Below are 16,814 nucleotides of genomic sequence, written 5' to 3'. Positions count from 1 at the left end.
AGGGAATACCTCTGCAGATGGCTCCCCATGATGGGTGAAGCAGTATTTTATTTAACTCCAGAATGTTTAAATAAATAAAAAATTGAAAGCCTATCACCCAAGTACTGAGGTGGCAAGTAGTAGTTGTAGTAGATAGTAACGTATTGAATATTCGGGCAGGTAAAAATGTCATTTTCAACAGCCTGACTGAGACAAATTACATTTATTACAAAGAAACATTTACAAGTTAAGGGAGGTCACATGATCATAACAGCTGGTCCATTAAATAACAGGTCATAAAGAAATAAAAGGATTGACAAAAACACTAAGGTAGTAGAAAAACGGTTGGGAGAAATAAAGTTAATTAGGATTCTAGCTTGTAATTAGTTTGCCCTTTCATATTCAGACTTCTGGAACAGGGGTGAAAATCCAGCTTCTATTGAGATGAATGTGGAGTGGTGGATGGAAATAAAACTGTCATGATGAAACAGAGAACAGGATAAGGTTTTGTATCTCTATCCCGCCCTCAAACACAGAAAATCAGCCATACAGTTCATAGTCCATAGACCCTATCCTTATCAACCTCGATCCCAAAAGTATTCTGAATAAGAAATGTTGAACACTTTTAAGCCAACCATTCGTGAATTGACTATTTTCCTTAATGTTCAAAGCCTTTGCTGCTTTTGTGAAATACTGGGTTCTTTTGAGCTACTTCAGCCACACTGGTGTCCTTGGTAAACTGCTCTCCTTTTGTGTATTCAGACCATTCCGACAAGTACCAATCACTCAACACATAGACAGCAGTAGGCTCTTCTTCTTCTTCATCCAAAATGATACCAGGCATAAATACACGTCTTCACAGTTGAATGTGTCATGTCCCTTCATACAAAGTGATGAACAAAAGCTTACAGAAGAAATTAGGTTGATAGGAGATACATCGGTAGCGTGGAGCTACCTCATTCCAACCCACTATTGTAGGGTCATATTTAGAGGGAACTATGTGCATCTAGCAAACAATGTCACTCCTCAACAACCAAGAACAGTCGTGAGTATGGCGTTCCAATGACAGGGGAACAGAGCTGGTTCCTAAGCATTTCGGTAAGAGTGTTCATTCCATGACTGCGAAAGTGTAGAGAAAGCCACTATAATAGAGAGTTGGGAATGAGATGGTAAATATGGAGACTGAACACACTCACACACTGGGGTGAGACAGATTGAGTTAAAGGGCTGGTGAGTGTCATGAATATCTGGAGGCACAGGTCATTACTGTACCATTAGATACTGAAGAGAGGGGGAGAAACAGAACAGATTCCTCTTTGAGAAAACAAAGCAAACTGAAAGATATAAAATAAAAAAAGGGGATAAAACAGACAGACAACACAAACAAAAAGGAAAAGTTGCCAAACAGAGCAAGAGACAAGAATAAGGGTGGAGGAAAATATCAAAAGAGGAAAACCTTCACAGCTGAAACCTCTCCTGTCTCCTGTCTTCAGTCTAAATCCTGTGAGCAAAGACATTAGTCCAAGGTTGAGGTTGTGTTAGAAAGAGAACTATAACCAAACGTATTCTGTCCATAGAGGTATGGGGGCAAGTATGGGGGAGTGGTCTTTGCCAGTGGTGTGGCCTCTCCAGTCCAGTCCATGTATGTCCACTGCACATTTAGAAACATACACACTCATGTATCCTTTCCACACACACACGTCCTGTACACACACGTTCACATGATGCCGTTGGTGAGGTACTGGAAGCCATCGTAGAGCTTGGTGGTGATGGAGCGCATGGATCCGTCTACCATCTGCTCCACCAGGACCTGCAGCTGCTCCTCCGTCAGGCTCATGTGGAAACGCTCCTTCAGGGTCCGGATGGTGCTGGAGCCGTGGAAGCAGGGCAGCTGGGAGCCTGGGAGGGAGAAGAGAGGGGCACTGACGATGTACAGTGTAGTACGGTTTGGTACTTACAATGACCAACTGTACTTATCGATAAAGCACATTCCTCAAAGTTAAAGCTGCTTTTCAGGACTAACTAAAGCTAACATGACTAATATACAGATTAGGACAAGAGAGAAATGTCATGACTGACACACAGTTGTGTGTTAGGACAAGGTAAGAATTAAGAGTAATTACCTTGCTGCATGATCTCCACTATCTGGATGACTTTGTCCATGTGTTTACGTGCTGCTATCAGGCCCTGCAGCATGAGCATCTTATAGTAATTAAACATGTCTCCATCCAGACCTCCCATCACCTAGAGAGACAGAGCATCTTATAGTAATTAAACATGTCTCCATCCAGACCTCCCATCACCTAGAGAGAGACAGAGCATCTTATAGTAATTAAACATGTCTCCATCCAGACCTCCCATCACCTAGAGAGACAGAGCATCTTATAGTAATTAAACATGTCTCCATCCAGACCTCCCATCACCTAGAGAGACAGAGCATCTTATAGTAATTAAACATGTCTCCATCCAGACCTTCCATCACCTAGAGAGACAGAGCATCTTATAGTAATTAAACATGTCTCCATCCAGACCTCCCATCACCTAGAGAGAGACAGAGCATCTTCTAGTAATTAAACATGTCTCCAACCAGACCTCCCATCACCTAGAGAGACAGAGCATCTTATAGTAATTAAACATGTCTCCATCCAGACCTCCCATCACCTAGAGAGACAGAGCATCTTATAGTAATTAAACATGTCTCCATCCAGACCTCCCATCACCTAGAGAGAGACAGTCACAAGAACCACTGTTGTAATAATCCATTTGCTTTGTTCAAGATGACAAAGTGTTTCAAACCTCTGCTTTACTCCTGGTTCAACAGAGTGCAAATCTGAATCAGAATGTCCAAGTAGTGTTCCTGTCATTTAACTCACATCTACAAACTCGCTGGTGAGCTTGAAAGCAGAGGTCTCGAAGCCCAGGTTGCGGGGCGAGCTGGACAGAATGAAGCCAAAGTCTATGTGGATGATGTGGCCCTCGGCGTCCAACAGGATGTTGCCATTGTGTCTGGAGAGAAATGACAGGAGGAGAGAGATGAGAGAACAGAAATGGTCAGAAAGAAAGAGGGGAACGAGATGAGAGTGATCAGGATGTAAGCGATGAAAGAGGATGAAGGAGTGAATGAGAGGGAGTAGTGGGAGTGTCTGACCTGTCTTTGACCTGCAGCAGGTAGCAGATGAGACAGTAGCCTGCACAGCTCTGAACAAAGTTGCGCTGGGCCGTGAGGAAGGCCTCAGTGGTGTGGGTACCGTGTTCCTGCAGGAAGTAGTCCAGCAGAGGCATCTGGCTCTGTTTCTTCACCTGGCGGAGGGATAACAGAGAACTTTAACATTTAAAGTCCCATTCCAGTCACCTTTTCACCTCCTTTAACAGCTGATTTACTTAACAAAAGGCACATCTTAATAGGTGGTCCAGTCATGACACCTTAATAGGTGGTCCAGTCATCCCCTGCTGATTTTGTACGTTTGCCCACTGAGAAAGACATGATCAGTCTATAATTTTAATGGTATGTTTATTTGAACAGTGAGAGCCAGAATAACAAAACAAATCCAGAAAAACGCATGTCAAAAATGTTATAAATTCATTTGCATTTTAATGAGGGAAATAAGACCCCTCTGCAAAACATGACTTAGTACTTGGTGGCAAAACCTGTTGGCAATCACAGAGGTCAGACGTTTCTTGTAGTTGGCCACCAGGTTTGCACACATCTCAGGAGGGATTTTGTCCCACTCCTCTTTGCAGATCTTCTCCAAGTCATTAAGGTTTCGAGGCTGACGTTTGGCAACTCGAACCTTCAGCTCCCTCCACAGATTTTCTATGGGATTAAGGTCTGGAGACTGGCTAGGCCACTCCAGGACCTTAATGTGCTTCTTCTTGAGCCACTCCTTTGTTGCCTTGGCCGTGTGTTTTGGGTCATTGTCATGCTGGAATACTCATCCACAACCCATTTTCAATGCCCTGGCTGAGGGAAGGAGGTTCTCACCCAAGATTTGACGGTACATGGCCCCGTCCATCGTCCCTTTGATGCGGTGAAGTTGTCCTGTCCCCTTAGCAGAAAAACACCCCCAAAGCATCATGTTTCCACCTCCATGTTTGACGGCGGGGATGGTGTTCTTGGGGTCATAGGCAGCATTCCTCCTCCAAACACGGCGAGTTGAGTTGATGCCAAAGAGCTCCATTTTGGTCTCATCTGACCACTACACTTTCACCCAATTCTCCTCTGAATCATTCAGATGTTCATTGGCAAAGTTCAGACGGCCCTGTATATGTGCTTTCTTGAGCAGGGGGACCTTGTGGGCGCTGCAGGATTTCAGTCGTTCACGGCGTAGTGTGTTACCAATTGTTTTCTTGGTGACTATGGTCCCAGCTGCCTTGAGATCATTGACAAGATCCTCCCGTGTAGTTCTGGGCTGATTCCTCAACGTTCTCATGATCATTGCAACTCCACGAGGTGAGAACTTGCATGGAGCCCCAGGCCGAGGGAGATTGACAGTTATTTTGTGTATCTTCCATTTGCGAATAATCGCACCAACTGTTGTCACCTTCTCACCAAGCTGCTTGGCGATGGTCTTGTAGCCCATTCCATCCTTGTTTAGGTCTACAATCTTGTCCCTGACATCCTTGGAGAGCTCTTTGGTCTTGGCCATGGTGGAGAGTTTGGAATCTGATTGATTGATTGCTTCTATAATATGCCATTTAGCAGACGCTTTTATCCAAAGCGACTTACAGTCATGTGTGCATACATTTTTACGTATGGGTGGTCCCGGGGATCGAACCCACTACCCTGGCGTTACAAGCGCCATGCTCTACCAATTGAGCTACAGAGGACCTTCTGTGGACAGGTGTCTTTTATACAGGTAACAAGCTGAGATTAGGAGCACTCCCTTTAAGAGTGTGCTCCTAATCTCAGCTCGTTACCTGTATAAAAGACACCTGGGAGCCAGAAATCTTTCTGATTGAGAGGGGGTCAAATACTTATTTCCCTCATTAAAATGCAAATCAATTTATAACATTTTTGACATGCGTTTTTTCTGGATTTTTTTGTTGTTATTCTGTCTCTCACTGTTCAAATAAACCTACCATTAAAATTATAGACTGATAATTTCTTTGTCAGTGGGCAAACGTACAAAATCAGCAGGGGATCAAATACTTTTTTCCCTCACTGTATATATATATATTTTTTGCATATCCCAACTCCCCCTGAGACACTCTCGGAGAGTGGGGTCACGGCCAGGGCATTATCAACAGTGATCCTGGAGAAATTAGGGTCAAGTGCCTTGCTCAAGGGCGCATCAACATATTTTTCACCTTGTCGGCTTGGGGATTCTAACTAGCGACATTTCGGTTACTGGGCCAATGCTCTAACGCCCTAACCGCTAGGCTACCTGCCGCTAGAAGCCTAATATCTGGAAGAAAAGGTATTGATCTAGCTGGCTGAGGAGGGAAAGGTTTTGCGAGAGTAATGTTCTCAAATAGTAATGTTAAATACTACTAATAGCAAAGTTTGTTTTTGTGTGTGATTTTGTTGGAGCCTTTCTGAGCCCGCTCACCTGGTGGATGGACACTGCATTGACTATGGGTTCAATCATGCCGCTGTCAGAGGAGATCACCAGGATCTTGTAGGGTTTGATCCAGATAGGCACACGTTCCTGTTCCCAGATGATCTGGGAGAGGGAGAGAGGTACATGATTAGTACAGATAAAGTATATACTGTAGTCTAAATACTGAGTGTGGATATGTGGAAAGAGAAGCTCATCTTTGCTGTGTATGTGGAGTTGGAGCTAGAGTGTCCATAATTACCTGGAGCTGCTGCAGCACTTGAGAGGCCAGGAGCTCTTGCCGAAGGTCGTCGCCACACTTGACGATGACTGACAATAACCGCCAGGTAGGGATGTGACCATAGGGGGAACCCTCCCTTATCCGCCTGTTCAAAAGAACACAAAAAGTACAGGCACATACAATTAGCAAAGCTCAAACCTTTCCTCTAGCCTTGAGGTTACAATCGAGGCATGCAACACCTCTATGGTCCACTGCAGGGATTGAGTACGCACTGAACCTTCTCCTGCCACGGCTCCTTGAGGGCCACTGCTGAAGGGTCCTCTGGGTCCCGCTTGAATGTGGTCGGTGTGTGAGCTAGCTGCTCTGAGAGCCGGCGCCTATGTAGTGGGGGGAAGAAACACACTCTCACTGTTATACAAGAGGAACACTACTGAAGAAGCATCATATACATAACAGTTTGAAAGACTACAATATACCACCCAAAGCTATTCCTCTGTACCTGATGTCTCCAGCAGCGATGAAGATGGGCTCCTTGCTGTCTAGGCTGGTGATGCTGTCCACTGAGAACTGGGAGATGTTGTCACAGCTGTTGGTGTGGAACTCTGCGAGCTGGGAAAACAGAGGAGAGGGAAAGAACAGGGGAGAGAGTGAGTCTACAGCCCACATGAGGTGTGAAAACACAAGGGTTTACAACACTCCTTCACTATCTGATATGGGTGGGTACCACTTAAAATGTTTGGCTCCTGACCCCTACCTCCACCTGCAGATCCCCGATGTCGTCCACAGACCAGGCTTCGTTATCCTCATCGTAGTTGTGAACTGTTGAGAAGCCCCCGGCGCGCTGATCCGCTGTGATGCCGCAGTCCGGAAGGTTCTCCACTGAGCGCGTACTGCGGATCCTCGTCTCGGAGATCCGCAACGGAACGTTGGAGGTCTCAAAGTCCTCACACTCCAGAACCTCTACATAGATGAGGTATGGCGCCTGATGAGGTAGAGGTGATTGTTTACATGTTTGAATTGGTGCGTCGTCTCATTCTACACTGTGTGTGTGTGTGTCTCCCCCCACCTTGTCTTTGGAGTTGAGCACCACAGCCTGTGTGTGAGGGACGCGCACTACGTGGTGGTCGAAGGCGGCGGTGGGCAGCCAGACGCGGGCGGGCAGCTTGTGGTTGAGCAGCGACAGCTCCGAGATGAGCCGGGACGTCTTCTGCTCCTTGGTGGGAAGCGTGGCCAGCCGCTTCCCAATGCCCATCAGGGACTTGATGAACTCTCTCTGGGGTGCCAGACGTACTGGCTACAGAGGAGGAGGAAGCACGGCAAGAGTAAATAAGATGTATGAACATAATGACCTTTTGGAGGAATAGTGTTTTGTAAGAATAGTTCAGTGTTGTGTTGGAACCAAATACTCTCAACACAACACACCTTCTCATGTTGACCCCCAGAGAGTTGGGAAATCAGAGCACCACTCCCTTGTGAAATTACAACAGCAACTTAGATATACAGCCATGAGCCGCTGGTCCATTTGTGTCAAGTTTGTTTGAAATGATTCAGGAGTCAGGGCCCATTATTGCAGCTGATTCAAGTGAGCAAATGTGTATAATCGCCTGTAGTCTCAAAATAGCCTTTTAAAAGCTGACACACTTCAGCAACCAACTTGACACAAATGTCAGAAGATAAGACTAGTTGAAACAAGAAAGACCAGAACTTGAAACCATTAGCAAATCATTCATTTGAGGCTAAATTATTTCAGCAGTGGTTTAGCGAAGTCAAAGTCTACACAAGCCCCAAAACGTCATACACACATATTTTATCCTAAAACAGGAAAAATAGAAAATTAAACCATTAGAGTGGAGGTTTATAAGCATGTATCACAATCTGCACCCGTAACAATCATAGATACACAACTGACCAAAAAAGCGATGACGAACGGATCCCACTGCTGCCACCAATGACCCCTGAGGGCTTTTTAGCTCTGGAGCCCAAAGTTGCATATTGAGATACATGCTTACTTACGACTCCTCACTTCACATACAGAGAATAGTCTACACCCCGGCTGCCAATGGAGACAGGCAGCCATCATCCCAGAATGCACCACATAAGTATGTGGTGATGGAGGCCGTTAACTTACTGTACCAGTCTTAGTCTAACAATCAAGACTTTCTGAGTTGGAGCTAAGATCCTGGGAAAGGTGACAGGTTAAAGTACAAAGTAAGGAAAGGAAAGGCGGGTGGAGGGCAAGATAAGAACATTAACAATGTTTTTTTTGTTTGTTTTTTTAAATCAGCAACGACAATCATAATTAGGTACTATCCTTGATTAGTGTGGGCCAGTGAATGGGAAGAGGCTGCATTGTGCCTGTGCATTCCAGGGTCTTGTCGTGAGGAGTGACAACACATAACTGCAGATCTACCATGATCACTGTTGTCTGGGTGAACTACTACTAACACCGTCACATGACACTAAAGGTCACAGAGCAGGGGAACAGAAAATAGGAAAGCGAGAGAGAGATGAAAGCTCTCTCTATAGAGCTTGGGGAATCAAGGACAAGGAAGACATTAAGAGAAAGAAAAGAGCAGAGAAAATAAAAAAAAGGTATAAAGAGAAAAGCTTCCTTTATGAAAGTCTAGTGACGTCCGGTGTTTCTGAATGGTTGTCTCACTACACATTAACCAGGGGGAGGAGGAGTGATGTTGGGAAGAGTCCAAACTCTTCTAGATACAGTGCCTGCAGAAAGTATTCACACCCCTTGACTTTATCCACATTTTGTTGTGTTACAGCCTGAATTTAAAAAGGATTCAATTGAGATTTTGGGTCACTAGCTTACACACAATACCCCATAATGTCCAAGTGGAATTATGTTTTTAGAAATGTGTACAAATGAATAAAAAATGAAGAGCTGAAATGACTTGAGTCAATAGGCCTAAGTCTTCAATCCCTTTGTTATGGCAAGCCTAAATCAATTCAGGAGTCAAAATGTGCTTAACAAGTCACATAATAAATTGCATGGACTCACTCTGTGTGTAATAATAGTGTTTAACATGATTTTTGAATGACTACCTCATCTCTGTACCCCACACATATAATTATCTGTAAGGTCACTCCGTCGAGCAGTGCATTTCAAACACAGATTCAACCACAAAGACCAGGGAGGTTTTCCAATGCCTCGAAATGAAAGATACCTATTGGTAGATAAAAAAGAAATTAAAGCAGACATTGAATATTCCTTTGAGCATGGTGAAGTTATTAATTACACTTTGGATCAATACACCCAGTCACTACAAAGTTACAGGCGTCTTTCCTAACTCAGTTTCCGGATAGGAAGGAAACCGCTCAGGGATTTCACCATGAGGCCAATGGTGACTTTAAAACAGTTACAGAGTTTGATGGCTATGATAGGAGAAAACTGAGAATGGATCAATAACATTATAGTTATTCCACAATACTAACCTAAATAACAGAGTGAAAAGAAGGACGCCTGTACAGAATAAAACATATTCCAAAACATGCATCCTGTTTGCAATAAGGCACTAAAGTAAAACTACAAAAAAATGTGGCTAAGAAATTAACTTTAAGTCATGAATACAAAGCATTATGTTTGGGGCAAATCCAACACAACACATCACTGAGTACCACTCTATATATTTTCAAGCATGGTGGTGGCTGCACCATGTTATGGGTATGTTTGTCATTGGCAAGGACTTAGGGAGTTTTTTAGGAAAAAAAGAAACGGCTTAAAGCTAACACAGGCAAAATCGTAGAGGAAATCCTGGTTCAGTATGCTATCCAACAGACACTGGGAGACAAATTCACCTTTCAGCAGGACAATAAGCTAAAACACAAGGCCAAATATACACTGGAGTTGCTTACCAAGATGACATTGAATGTTCCTGAGTGGCCTAGCTACAGTTTTGACTTAAATCAGCTGGAAAATCTATGGCAAGACTTGAAAATGGCTGTCTAGCAATGATCAACAACCAACTTGACAGAACTTGAAGAATTTAAAAAGAATAAATGTGCAAATGTTGTACAATCCAGGTGTGCAAAGCTCTTAGAGACTTACCCAGAAAGATTCAAAGGTGATTCTAACATGTATTGACTCAGGTGGTTGAATACTTATGTAATCAAGATATATTAGTGTTGTATTTTTCAGAATTTGTTTTACAAACTGGGGGAAAAGTCAAGGGGTGTGAATATTTTCTGAAGGCACTGTAAATAGATTCCACACAATCACTAGACACCTTGAACTTTACACCCAGCTTAACAACAGTGATGGCGCGATAGCAGTCTTCGTTCACACTTTGTGTTTACCACCCTTTGCAGAAGGTCACATGTGAGATTGAGAAAGCATTTTCTGCTGCCCGATGACATGAAGTTGGCCCATCACATAACAGAATATTTCAATTCCCTTCCTGAATTGGCCTGGAATTGATTCTGACCTGGCGCCATCGTATTATCCACTCCATGATGGGCCAACTGTAGCTTGGCCCATCATGGCCCAACTGTCCCCTGTAGCTCAGTTGGTAGAGCATGACGCTTGCAACGCCAGGGTTGTGGGTTCATTTCCCACGGGGGGCCAGTATGAAAATGTATGCACTCACTAACTGTAAGTCGCTCTGGATAAGAGCGTCTGCTAAATGACTAAAATGTAAATGTAATGATGGGGCAGTATGTCTCTATAGTAGTCTTAAGAGAGTAGGAAGATTGTGTTTTGGTACCTCTATAAGAACAGGAAGGAAGTTGTGTCAATGACTCATTGATGACTAAAGGAACCGAACTGGTGTATCAGTGACTCATGAAGTGATTTGTACCAATGTTCAATTGTGTATCCAACAACTAACTAAACAACAACTTAAAGTGTTCAAATGTTATATAACAGACCCTTCTCATGCATGAGAAGACTGCATAGTCCTAGGTAATATCCCATATCAGAGCATATCTGGCTGAGGTCAGGAGAGGGTACATCCTTTTACATAATGACAGCTCTGCAGTTTCAGGGACAGTCCTTGAGTGCCCAATACCCTGTAGTGGTGATGACTGAATCACTGAGTACGTTTATATGCACACTAATAATTAGATACTAAACTGATTATGGCAGTAGGCTGAGTAAGGCATTAGTCATATAAACACCTTACTCTGCTTATTTTAATCGACATAAGGTCATAATCGAAGTAAGCATACGCCGATTAAAAGACCTGGTTTTCTGAGCAATCTTTCAAATGATTTGTTATAGCAGTGTATTTGATCTGTGCATGTGCTAGCACGAGCAGCGCAAGCTTCCTTCTTTTGCGATTTTCGGCTTTATCAAAGTCCCATCAGGTAGCCTGATTTCAGATGTGTCCATGGAAACAGGATTATTAGGGAAATCATTATTTTTGCAAAGCATGTAAACGTTTTTAATCTATTATATTAATCTGATTATTCACAATAACCGTTAGCTACCCATCTTCCTTAAACGACGATGACAAGAAATACCGGTCTTATCATCATAGCTAAATTAACCATTATGACAAATTCTTTACTCTGGTGTTTTTGTATCCAATAGCTACCAGGTTAATAGCCGAGTACTGATGATGTCACCACATGGTCAGTCACCATAGTGAACTAGTATCATCAAGATAATACCAGACCTCAATAGAGAGCTTTGGGCATGGTGTTTATAGAGGCACTGTGACCCTACAGTAACAGTGTCTCCATGTTTGTATAACATTGTAAGGGTGTCATGATGCCAACGTAAACCGAAGAGGGAGCTAAGAGAGAAAGGAGGACGTGACCACAGGGAAATCACTGAGCTTGAAACTGAACTGCTGATTAAGTTTGGTGTGGTAGTCACGTCCACGCATGCATGCACGGACACAGACACATATAGATAGAGCTTAATTGGTCAAAGGTCCTCTCTTCAACATTTTAGTCATTTAGCAGACGCTCTTATCCAGAGCAACTTACAGTAGTGAGCGCATATATTTTCATACTTTTTTCATACTGGTCCCCCATGGGAATCGAACCCACCACCCTGGCCATGCTCTACCAACTGAGCTACACGGGACCACGTGTGAGTCTCTGTGGATATGTAGCCATGACACTTTCTATACAGAGACAGATTAGGAAGTATTATTCTGTGCTCTGTCTGGAATATGTGCATTCCATTGACCCCTCACCTCAATATCATGTCATCTTTGGGCCTATTTTTTTTTTAAACTGGTGATAACCGCTACAGCGTAAGGGTGCTGGACTGTGTCCCCCGCCCCGTTGGACCCCAAGCAGTTGCTTCCAAAGTTAGCTATCCCACTTTGTGAGATACCGGCCAAGATACAGAGAAACAAACTGACTTGGAGGAAAACAAAAACATGTATATACTCCCAGTACACACCTCGTCCTGGTTGCTCTCCACCTTGGGGTTGCTCGCGGTCCTCTTCAGGTTGCTGCTCAGGCTGATGCTGACCGTGGCATCCGACTTGGAGCGCTGATGCGTGCGCTTGGTAGGCGACAGACCGTGCTCCCCGCCCAAGCCGTGCCCATGCAGGGATGGCGCAGCGGTCGGAAGTGGGCAGAAGGGGGTCAACGTCAGTGGCTGGCGGGCACGGACCGCGGCTGGTTTGAGTTCGTCGGAGAAGATGAGTTTGCGTAGCTTGGTGCCGCGTGAGTGTCGCTGTGTGGAGATGTGCATGTCGGAGGAGTAGGCGCCCAGCAGCCAGGCGCACTGCAGCGAGAAGGAGATACTCTGACGGCAGCGGTGCACCTGTGGGGAAAATAAATCATTTGATGTGAAAGGGGCTTTAGAAAGGATACATTTCTAACTCTTATGACTAGCTAGCCACAGAGATGATTCAGGACAGTAACATACGCACCACGTAGGGCTTGATGGCGTCTCCCACGTCCTCGTCCATGTGGATGTACATGTTAAGCAGCTGCGGCAGGTAGAAGTCCACCTCCTCGTGGCGGAAGCTGAACAGGCGGTTGCCAATGTAGGCCTGCACACCCGGCTCCTTGGAGTTGTGTAGGTAGGAGATGGCCATTGACACGTCGAAGAGTTTGGACTCAAACAGCCGCAGCAACCACGACTGCTTGGAGGGGTTGTGGCGCTGGCGCCGCCGCGCGCTTTTCACCGAGCCTGGGGGCAGTGCCTCAGAGTCCTCCTCCCCGGGGATTTTGGGGGGCTTGATAGGCTCTGTATATACAGTCCCGTTGACCAGTGTGTGGTCCGTGCTATTGCCACCGTCAGACCCAGATCCTGACCCCTTACTTTTGCCTTTGAGGAACTTCACCTTCTGCAGCACCTCCTGGCAGGCCATCTTGGCCACCTCGGGGTCGATGACCAGGGTCAGCTCGCCCACGCCCTCTGAGATGACGTCCAGGGGTGGGCTGGAGGTGGCTGGACCATCGCTGTGAGTGGGGCTGGGACTGGGGGTCTGCTGGTGGTGGTAGTGTCCAGAGGAAGGGGAGGAGGGCAGAGAGCGGGAAGGAGAGGAGGAGATGGACAGAGAGGAGGCGGCTGTGGAGGAGCTCTGCGGTTCTAGTTCCTCTGGCTGTGCAGCAGACAGCCCCAGCTCCGTGTCACCCATCACGGCCGCTCACCGCACTCCCACTGTGGCCACAGAGAGAGAGACGTGGGGAGGGATTATGAAGGGGGGGGGGGGGGGGGGGTTGAGTGAGTGAGGGAGAAGTGGGGAGGAGAGGATTATGAAGGGGGGGGGGGGGGGGGGTAGAGTGAGTGAAAGAAGTGGGGAGGAGAGGATTATGAAGGGGGGGTAGAGTGAGTGAAAGAGAAGTGGGGAGGAGAGGATTATGAAGGGGGGGTAGAGTGAGTGAAAGAGAAGTGGGGAGGAGAGGATTATGAAGGGGGTAGAGTGAGTGAGAGAGAAGTGGGGAGGAGATGATTATGAAGGGGGGAGGGGGTAGAGTGAGAGAGAGAGGTGGGGAGGAGAGGATTATGAAGGGGGGTAGAGTGAGAGAGAGGGGGGGAGGAGAGGATTATGAAGGGGGGGTAGAGTGAGAGAGAGAGGTGGGAGGAGAGGATTATGAAGGGGGGGTAGAGTGAGAGAGTGAATAGGAAACAGAGTGGTTTCATTATTATTAATATTTTTGCACTCAACGTGTGACAGGCCTAAGGCTGTGGCGGTCATGACATTTTGTCAGCAGGTTATCGTCATGCAAAAGACTGCCGGTCTCACGGTAATTGACCGTTAATTAACAAACACGTTTCGCATATCCAGACCTCCACACATACAAGCCGCATAAAAGCCCCTAATGCGCGCCTTTGGACGTCTACATTTTTACAAAGTCTAATAGATCTATTTAATATACACAATCAAAATAAATCCATTATATATTTTAGGCAGGTCTTAAGAAACATGATATGAAGAAAATGTATTTCAGAAGAACAGAACACTATGTTATCTGGCTATGCGCCATGCCATAGGCTGTAGGCTTGTTCATTTAGCAGAAAATATATGCTTATAAGTCCTGTGCCATTATTTTATATTATATGATTGGTTCGAGCCCTGAATGCTGATTGGCTGACAGACGTGGTATATCAGACCGTATACCACGGGTATGACAAACCATTTATTTGTACTGCTCTAATTACATTGGTAACCAGTTTATAATAGCAATAAGGCACCTCAGGGGTTTGTGGTATATGGCCAATATACCACGGCTAAGGGCTGTGTCCAGGCACACCGCGATACGTCGTGGCTAAGAACAGCCCTTAGCCGTGGTATATTGGCCATATAACACACCCCCTTGTGCCTTATTGCTTAATTATAGTATGAAGAATATAATTGAATAAAATATAAATTATATTTTTCAAATTCGAGGGTGAGTGCGCATATGAAGTGGCTATGTTGAGCGTAAAAGTGATAATTTAGAGATTTAGAGTTATTTGGCAACTTTAGCTGTGAATGGTACAAACCTGCTTAGAATGTCTTAGAAATCAAAACATATATGGGCTGCATGATGAGACTATAGGCTATTGATGATTTGAGAAAGTCGCGAAAAAAAAGCAACTTGGAGGCCGCTTTCCTGACAGTAAATTGTTCAATCATGCCAGGTAGGCTACTCCAGTTATTTCACTCCACACATCAACCACTCTTTGAGGAGCATGTAACTAATGGTAATGTGTCAGCCTATTCATTATTAAAATATGTTTTAATGCCCTGTTACTAGGCTATTTCAAAATGAAATAAAAATTCACTATAATTGTAGGCTAATAACTCTGTAAGCCTCCCTGCACAATCAACGAAACCAACAGCATCGCCTAGGCCTATACGTTCTCTCCCAGATTCATGGATAGAAATGTTGGAGCCTAGCATATCTTCAACATGGTTAATAGCACCCCATCACAAGCCATCCATCATGGAACACAGAAAGTGAACATGGATCTACCAGAAACTTCACGACTACTAAAATGAAACCAATACATTTTTCACATTGTTGCATCAACAATGTGGGCTAAGGGCCTCCATCATTGAGATGAATGGGTGCAGTGTAACACTGGTCCTGCTGTATAATACTTGTGTGGGTGGCGGAGCAAAGTACTTCCTCACTGGGCTAGTATCCATCAGTCTTTTTCTTTGTTCAATATGCTGAAAAATTATATAGGACTAGCATCAGACAATGGAGAAAAAACCCTGAAAGGGCTGGTGGGTGTAGAACAGAAGTGTCAGGTATGTTTACAGTGTTCAACAGATGGAATTTGAATGTACCATTTGCTAGCTGGCTGCAGCAAGTTGTTGTTGAATTAGCCGTTTCAAGAAGCAGGGACAAGTACCGTTATCCTAGCAGTTCCTAACAGTCCCAACAGAATCATACAGGTGTCTAGCCAGCCAACACCGCCCAAGCAAGGGGTGTGTCATGGAGGTAGGTATACAAACATTTGGCACGTGTGGTTAACGTTTTAAATATGCTGCAGATGCCAACTGTTGAAAGTAACTTTGCTAGCTACTAAGTTAGCTAGCTAGTAGCTAACTTTGGCAAAACATTTACTAGAATACTAACGTTAGATCGAGAGATGGCTAACTCGCTTCAGGTGAGTAACGTTAGCTAGCTAGTGTTTGATTTTATACCTAATTAGCTAGCTTATTTGCTAGGTTGCTAACATTAGTAAACGTTATTTTAGCTAGCTAACTAGAGCCGCCTCCCTTTCATTCTTGGTGGTCAGATGTAACTAGCTAAACTAGCAAACGTTATATACATATGTTCTTTAAACGATGATGACAAGAAATACCGGTCTTATCATCGTAGCTAAATTAACCATTATGACAAATTCTTTACTCGGGTGTTTTTGTATCTAATAGCTAGCTACCACGTTAATAACTGACTAGCTAGCTAGTCACTGGCTGCTAACGTTAGTAGAGTAACCTAAACCTGAGGGATTAGCTAGTTTGCTTGCTATCACATAAGTAGCTACACTAGCTAGCTTAGTGGCTAACTTGCGTATCAAACTCCTCGTTGCCTTCAAACCTATGCCACTCATCGAGTGCTATAAACACGCAGAGACATAACTCATACCTTAAAATTGTGTTGGCTGGTTAGCTATGAAAGTTTATTTTTATCTCCAATGTCTCTGGTCCATTTAGAATGCGTTCAGTCCGGAGTTCTCTGATCAACTTCATGGAGAAGTGACAGACGGGCTAGGGCTGCCTGTTCTTCTTCTTCTTCAATGGGGTTTATTGGCGGTTGGCATCCAACGTTATGGTGCATTACCGCCACCTTCTGAACTGGAGTGTGGGCCAGAGACAGGGAGAAACTAAATCCTACCTGCCAGCCCGTTGCTCTTAAAAAAGATAACAAAATATTTGAGACTATATCTAATGGCGTTCTACTCAATATACTATTTAAACTAATTTCCTGTACCCCCTTCTCCCTCATACTAGATCTCATCCTCTCCCTTTTCCTCTGATACTGCCCACACTGTCGCAATACATGCTCCATGGTTTCTGTTTCCTGACAATAATCACACTTTCTAGGGCTGCCTGTTTAGTGCCTGTATAAAATATATTTGTGCATTATGACAAACTACTCTACAATAACTGTTATTCATATTGTTGTAAAACATGGAC

At 44.6% G+C, this 16,814-nt stretch overlaps 1 protein-coding gene across 1 annotated transcript; it reads right to left on the bottom strand.

Moving 5' to 3' along the window:
* Positions 1-187: 187 nt before the first annotated feature.
* LOC311126924 (phosphatidylinositol 4-kinase beta-like) lies at positions 188-16,389 on the bottom strand. Its single transcript, XM_084158631.1, has 13 exons — positions 16,264-16,389; positions 12,603-13,339; positions 12,125-12,493; positions 6,824-7,051; positions 6,512-6,739; positions 6,257-6,366; positions 6,030-6,134; positions 5,779-5,902; positions 5,529-5,642; positions 3,128-3,279; positions 2,853-2,985; positions 2,103-2,223; positions 188-1,878 (listed from the first exon to the last, which is right to left on the bottom strand). Exons 2-13 carry the CDS (start codon positions 13,314-13,316, stop codon positions 1,697-1,699), a joined length of 2,580 nt encoding a protein of 859 aa, XP_084014757.1. The 5' UTR covers positions 13,317-13,339; positions 16,264-16,389; the 3' UTR covers positions 188-1,696.
* Between the last annotated feature and the right edge of the window lie 425 nt (positions 16,390-16,814).

The sequence above is a fragment of the Coregonus lavaretus genome (genome assembly GCF_964263955.1).
Source record: "Coregonus lavaretus genome assembly, chromosome: 3".
Lineage (NCBI taxonomy): Eukaryota > Metazoa > Chordata > Actinopteri > Salmoniformes > Salmonidae > Coregonus > Coregonus lavaretus.
Note: the sequence above shows the minus strand (reverse complement) of the source record. Positions and strands in the feature narration are given on the sequence as shown.